This window comes from Spea bombifrons, chromosome 2 (assembly GCF_027358695.1).
Source record: "Spea bombifrons isolate aSpeBom1 chromosome 2, aSpeBom1.2.pri, whole genome shotgun sequence".
Classification (NCBI taxonomy): Eukaryota; Metazoa; Chordata; class Amphibia; order Anura; family Pelobatidae; genus Spea; species Spea bombifrons.
This window is the reverse complement of record NC_071088.1, coordinates 115471803-115479449: the sequence shown is the minus strand read 5'-3', so window position 1 is coordinate 115479449 and position 7647 is coordinate 115471803. Positions and strand designations below refer to the sequence as shown.

The window sequence follows — 7647 nt, the reverse complement described above, 5'->3', positions numbered from 1 at the left end:
ATTTAACACTCCCTCCCCCAAAAGTATCGGTGCTTCTGAGTCCCCAGTGCTTAGTCCGGGCAGCGTGTAGAGCTCTACGCGTTTGAGCAGAAGTTGTCTACGTGAATCGCGTAGAGCTCTACCCGCTACCCAGACTAAGCACCAGGGACTCAGACGCACCGGTAAGTTGGGGGGGGGATAACACAGGAGGATCCAGGTCCCCTGCATCTGAGTCCCCGGTGCTTAGTCCGGGCAGCGCATAGAGCTATACACGCTGCCTGGACTAAGCACCGGGGACTCAGAAGCACCGGTAAGTGGGGGGGGGATAACACAGGAGGATCCAGGTCCCCTGCATCTGAGTCCCCGGTGCCTAGTCCGGGCAGCGCGTAGAGCTCTACACGCTGCCCGGACTAAGCACCGGGGACTCAGAAGCACCGGTAAGTTGGGGGGGGCATAACACAGGACCGGGGATACAAAACAGGACAGGGCAGGACAACAAGGCACAGAGCTGACAAGACTGACCAGGCAACACATGACAAGAATACACAGAAACCACAGGACCAAACAGGACTAGCCTAGGACTACAAGATAACTATTGGAGATTCCGTCACATCTTATGGCCATAGTATGCTTAGCCCACCACTACGCCAAAGTACTCCAATGACGGTGGGACCTAACGCTAGAGCCTGCCTACGGAAGTACTAATAAACTGACCATTGAATCTATACACATATTATTGAGACATACCTGTAGACTGCAGACTGAGACAAACAGAACACACGTGTGGGGCGCACCTTATAAAGGAAACAGAGCTGAAGCAAAGAGCAAGACTGGAATCAAGGAATCAGAGGTTCAGGACAGAACATACAGAAATCCAGAAATGGACCACAGCAAGACAGGGAAACAAAAGACATGCAGCTCCGCAGCCTGGGTTGAGCGTGACACATGGGTCTTTGTAGTAAAGTGTGTTTAACACCAATTTATTTGAATCAGCACGGCCAACGTTTCTGACCACGTTTTAGACCAAGTGGTCCGAAACGAGCATTTGTGAGGTCAGATGAGAAAGCCTGGCTCACAATCTCTGTTCTACTTCATTCCAAAGGTGTTCGATGGGGTTGAAGTCAGGGCTCTGTGCGGGACAGTGAAGCTCTTCCACAAACTTTACAGTTGGTACAATGCAGTCAGGTAGGTAACGTTCTGCAAAACCCAGATTAACCCATCGGCTGAAGAGCAATTCATCACTCCACTGCTCCAGAATCCAGTGGCGCCGTGCTTTACACCACTCGACCTGACCCTTGCCATTGTACTTGGTTATGTGAGGCTTGCCTGCAGCTGCTAGGCCATGAAAACCCAATCCATGAAACTCCCGCCGCACTTTGCGTGCTGATATTAATGCCAGTGGAAGTTTGGAACTTTTCAGCTATGAAATCAGAATCAGGAGAGTTGACGACTATTCCACAACATGTGCGTTAGCGCTCTGTGACTTAACGTCGTCTTTCATGTGCTGCTATTGTTGTCAGTCAAATTATATTTTTTATGGTTATGGAGTGTCCCGCTGCCTGAGACATTCTATTGTGTACAACAGTCATTATGTCAGGGGTGAACTAAGGTGGGTGTACAGCACGTGCTACATGACCCCATGGTAGCAGTGGCAGCAGCAGTGCATCAGCAAACACATATAGGGCAAGCTGCCATGAAGAAAGGGTTCCGAACGAGGGGCAGGGAGGGTGAGAGCTTTTTAAGCTCAAGTAATGATGGGAGAGAGAAAGACTGTTTGTCTATGTGTATATGTTACTGTATGGTATTGGAGGGGGTGAAAGTGTATGGTCTTAGAATGAATGTGTTAGACATGTATGTGAGCGTATAAATGGCTAATATGTAGCTACCTGAAAATATATTTTGCCAAAATTATTTTTTTAAACAAACGATAAAACAAACTTGGTAGGAGTTCTTTACACGTAATACATACTTTTTAAAAATCTGTATAGGTAATATTACTGATTCTCAGCCTCGCCCCAAAAGGTTAATGGTCTATATATTTTGCTCAGAATAAGATAACACAGAGTGTATTTTTAACAATACTGTTGGGTATTAGCAAAGAAACTGGAAGGAAAAGAAAGATACATATTGATAAGACAATAGCTCACCATCTCTTAAATATTCTTTAAATAGCTACATTATATTTCAATATGCTGTACGTCCTTGAAGAAAATATAATTAATGTTGTTTTACAGAAAATGTTTGTATGACAAACTTTGCCACCTGTTAAGATTCTAACACCTGCAATTATTCTCACTACTGATATGATATGATATGTGCAAGATATTGGTCCTTCATCTAATATATATAAAGAAATGCAGTCGCCAGAACTTTTACCAGCACCTGCCTGAAGATGTTGAGGCTCCTCGTACTAGCTGCTCTCGTCCTTTGTGGTAAGACATATTTTCTAGTAGCTGTTGGAAGATATATACACCCGATTTTCACCAACACACTACATCTCTCTGCGGACATTTTCCTTCATCATAACTTCAAGTTTTAAGATCTTACATTTTGCCCTTATAACAACACTGCCCTTTCTGAATACTGCCTTGAAAGACTTCTTCACTCTTCCACTCTACATTGATCACGGAACTTACTAATGTAGTCAATTTAGAGGAAATTAAGCTTGTTGAGAAATAATTATATATACCAGTATATATTTTTTTTTATTCATTTTTTTATTTTATTATTTTTTTCAATTCAATCCTTCAGGACAATGTTCTGATGATATCCAGTATTTGGAGGATAGCAATACTCGTGTAGTTGGAGGAACCAATGCTGCCAAGAATGCATGGCCATGGCAGGTAAGCTCTGATCTTATTAAAACCCAATAAAGAGAAATCAGTAGTATTACAACACAAAATCACACATTGCATTAGGAAAGTCACAAGTCGTCATAAGCCCAGATGTCACTCTCTTTAGAATTAAAAGGAGACAGGAAAGCTCTTTTAGAGCCTCTATGAATGTGTCTACCTAGTGGTAAAGGGTCCTCTTTGTTCTTGTACACGTCTCCACTACATGAATAAAACCAAAGCGAAAGTTTATTTGAAATGCTTACAGATATGGAAGCTGGAGTTGTAATATGATTCCATATCTGTAACATATTTTTGTTCAACATTTTTGTTGTAAGGAGAACCATACCTGTCAAAGGCAAGTGGGGAATCTGATATGGTTGTAGGGGAAGAGAAGATGTGCGGAAATACAGAGGTGAAGCAATGGAGGGGATGAGTGATCCTATTCATTACCTCACAGGCAACAGTATCATAACCACTTTTCTTACAAAGTTTGCTTTGGAAATAAATATTTAGCTTATGTGAATCAGACAATTGGAACCATTCCCTTTTATATAAATATGTAAGCCTAAATTATTTTGTATGTGTTGCTTTTAACAGTCATTTTTCCTGCCCAGGTAACTCTCCAGTATCAGTCTGGAAGCAGCTGGTATCACACTTGTGGTGGTACTTTGATCCGATCTAACCGTGTCCTAACCGCAGCTCACTGCGTAGACAGGTAACAGCTTCTGAAAGTATTCCAGAATGAACAATTTTATCCCTCTCGGGCCCTTATTCACACAGACATACACACAAAACAATTCTGCCCTACTTATCTGCCAGGTGGCTGTCTCCACTATTTCCATGTGGCTATAGCTGACCAGTTTTTGACAGTTCAATGGGCATATGCCTAATATCAGGCAATTATATAAAAAAAACAAATACACTTATTCATTGGGTACTTATGACAAATGCAAAGAAATGCCAATACATGTCAAATGTCAATAGATGCAATAACAAAAAGGGTGACCACAATTAAGAACAATTTTAACAATATTAATATATATATTAATATATATATGCATAAGGGCTATAAGTAGAATTAATATGTTAGAGCTTCTTGATCCAAGGAGAAATCTGATTGCCTTTTGGAGTCAGGAAGGAATTTTTCCCCCTGATTTAGGGTTTTTTTTTTTTGCCTTCTTTTGGATCAAGAGTAGGAAGATTAGGTAGAAGGGATTTAGTTTTTTTTTCAACCTTTTGTACTATGTTCTGTAACTATGTAACAGTAAAAGCCAGTAAAAGGCGAAAAATTATCTTTTGTCAGTTCTGTCCTTGTGCACGCAACATACAAAAGCAACTTGTAGTGAATTATAGTTATTGTATTATTGTATATTATTTTTTAAATAATGCCAAATCATGCCAAAAAAGTAATCAACATGACATACTTTTTGTACCTCCATCTTTGTAACAGAGTCATGACCTTCCGTGTGGTTTTGGGAGAACACAACCTGAGCCAGAATGATGGTACTGAGCAATTTATCTCTGTGTCAAGGATTGTAAAACACGCCAGCTGGAACTCCAATAATGTGGCGAATGGGTAAGATACTACAATACACAAGATGTGAGAAAATGGCATTACCCTTCTTCCAAATAGAAGTTTACCGGTACTTTAACAGAGTGACCAAAGCAAATTCAAATAAAACTGAAACATAATATTTATTAGTTGGTCATGCCAACATATATGAATTAAGTTATGATGGGAAATTGAGCATGCACTCTAATCATTGGTGCATTTAAATATTATTTACCAGATTAGGATAAATGTAGAATCAACATATCTGGGAACTCTCTATTATATATACCTCAGTGTATTTATTAAATATGACAACAAAACAATACGATAACACTCAAAATAAGTGATCATCCCACATATTGACAAGGTGTTGCCTTACTATTATGTATGTAAATAATGATATGCAAACTTCCTGCACTTTTCTAAATTCTTCTCTCTAAACAGTTATGATATTGCCATCCTGTACTTGGCCTCCAGTGCTGTCCTGAACAGCTATGTGAAAGTGGCTGCACTGCCAAGTGATGGAGCCGTCCTGGCCAACAATTACAACTGCATTGTTACTGGATGGGGCAGAACTAGCAGTAAGTTATTTACGACAGAATGAATTTCATAAAGAACATCATAAAACAAAATGTAGGTCAATAAACAGTAGTTTTCAACCGATATATAGGTAATGCAATGACTTTTAACAGACACTAATAAAAACATACAATACCTTTTGTTTATCAGTACATAGCACACCCAAATGTATGTCATAATAATCTCACTTAATCCAAATTAGTCTATTCACTGAACAATGGGTGCATGCGAGTTGGCAGAATATGTGGGTTTGTAGCAGCAAACTTGTACGATTTGCAAAGCTTGTACGTTTTGCAAATTTGCCCATCAGGCACCATCAATTTATTGAAAAAGTAATCTAATTCATGCCCAATGGCAGCAGATTCTAAAATGGCCATTGGTAGTGTGGAGAAAGTATGCATCTTCCTTTGACTTGCTACTATGGTATACCGAGTGGTCTAGGGGACTTCATTTTTTCATTAAATTATTATTTTATCGTTCATTGTGATTTGTTATGTGAGCTGCAGAGGAGGACATGCAAGTTGTATGCTCTTGCCTGCAACTCACACAAGTTAAAGTTGCATATACTCATAGATGTGTGTATTCCTATTACTGAAAATATGAGTTGCTGTGAAAGTGCCTGCATGCAACCGAAGTTAAGTGTAAACAGTCGAGTTAACTTCACTGACCACTCAATTTCTTACTGTATAGACCCATAGGTAGTACCAAGTACAATACTGACATTTTTTTTCCACTGACAGCCAATGGGTCCCTCCCCTCCATCCTGCAGCAGGCCCCTCTGCCCGTCGTAGCTCATTCTACCTGCTCCAGCAGCTCCTACTGGGGAAGCACAGTCAAGTCCACCATGGTCTGCGCTGGTGGTGATGGAGTCCGTGCTTCATGCAATGTAAAATATTTTATCTTATACTTTTGTGCTAATATCTGGAATTGTGTGAACATGTACATATTAGGATAGTGATCATACCTGGGGAATTCACACGGTAGGCTACCAAGAGCTCCCTCTTTCTCTTCTTGAGGAGTGGCTCTGTGGAGGGGGTGCGATTGGCATTAGGTGGGAAGGAAGTGGGCAGGGAGTAGGCAGGAAATGGGCAGGGGTGGGCTTGGTCAATTGATTCTCTGCCCAGAGCTAGAATAAACTGGCCTGGAGACCTGGGGCAGCGGGTTCCCAGGTATGTAGGTGACAGCAAATTACATGTTATAAGGATGCATCTGCAATACATACTGATTTTAAATTTGTACTCCCAGTGATAGGTTTACATCGTAGTCAGAGGCTATTTACAACTTCTATTAAAAATATTAAATAAAGGCCTTGCTGGTGGCAATGGGTGACATATGGCTAAAACGTAGTCCATACAAATGGACTGGTTTTTAAATCGGATGCCACTATTTCTTATCATTAAGAAATAATAATATCAGACACATTAACAAGATATTGCTTACAATTGTAGTTATGTCATTTCAAACAGATTCTCATATATTATATATTTTATGCCCAAGATTTCATTTACTTCTCTACATATTTCAAGATGGGAGTTATTCAAGTATTAAACCTGTGTTTCCACAAAACTGCAGGCTACTAAAATGAAAGTTTAAATGAACTGTTATACACCACCCAAAATACAGCATAAAGAGGCAATATCACTATTTCCCTGGTACTCCAAAAAATACATGGTACCACTAATCATCAAAACAATGACACTGGGATTATGACATATTATTTATTTTTATTTATATTATTCATTTTCTGTAGTAACTCAAATTTCCTACGTAATTTCTTATTACAGGGAGATTCTGGTGGACCCCTTAACTGCGCTGTCAACGGTGTTTACCAGGTGCATGGAATCACTAGTTTTGGTTCTTCCCTTGGATGCAACACCTACCTCAAACCATCTGTCTTCACCAGAGTTTCTGCCTACATCTCTTGGATCAATGCTGTAAGTTAGAAACAACATTAATATAATCATAGTCCCATACTGATCAATCTAGAAAAGGCATACATTTCTGCGTGTTATACAAATATAGTGATATTTACTATAAATCAACTGAGATACATGAAATAATTATTTAATTCTGACATTTTGTTTCACTTTCAGAATGTCTAAACACGGCTAATCCAAGAAACTACCGCTGAGCACATCTGAAGACATCTAACGTGTTTCAGTAATGATCTAACAATTGGAATTCTGTTTTCATAAACCTAATTCTAATAAAGATACATTTCACAAAGAACTAATTTTGGAATGGAAGCATTTATTGAAAGTTTCTGTTTTGTTCTAATGTATAGGAATGCAGCTATATCAGTATGTAAATTGGATCCTAGAACTTAAATTGAGTCTGTCACTCTGCAAATTCCTACATTTCACAGTTTAGCTTGCTAACAAATCTATGTCATTGCGTTTACAATAAGCAATATAATATACTTATTTATCGACAATCCACCAACTGGAGAGTAGACTTCTGCATTTGTCTTCGTACGACCTTTGAAAATGAAAATGTGGGCCATCTCCAATGAAACTGACAAAACGAACTGCAAAACTTCTCAAAGTTCATCATGAATTGTCCATTCGTCGCCACGTGTAGCCACCCCGCCATTGCAAGCCTTTTTGGCTCTCTTTGATGAAGGAGGAGGGTATCTATCAATGACTGATAGGTAGAAGTGACCAGTAAAAAACAAGAGGTTGTCTCATTGATTCTTATGTACAT

The 7647-nt window shown here is 39.5% G+C and overlaps 1 protein-coding gene across 1 annotated transcript; it reads left to right on the top strand.

Annotated features, from left to right (window-relative positions):
* Positions 1-2333: 2333 nt before the first annotated feature.
* On the top strand, positions 2334-7173 carry LOC128473544 (chymotrypsin-like elastase family member 1). The gene is made up of 8 exons (XM_053455799.1): positions 2334-2411; positions 2731-2822; positions 3428-3528; positions 4264-4389; positions 4810-4946; positions 5685-5830; positions 6729-6878; positions 7038-7173. Exons 1-8 carry the CDS (start codon positions 2372-2374, stop codon positions 7044-7046), a joined length of 801 nt encoding a protein of 266 aa, XP_053311774.1. The 5' UTR covers positions 2334-2371; the 3' UTR covers positions 7047-7173.
* The last annotated feature ends 474 nt before the right edge of the window (positions 7174-7647 follow it).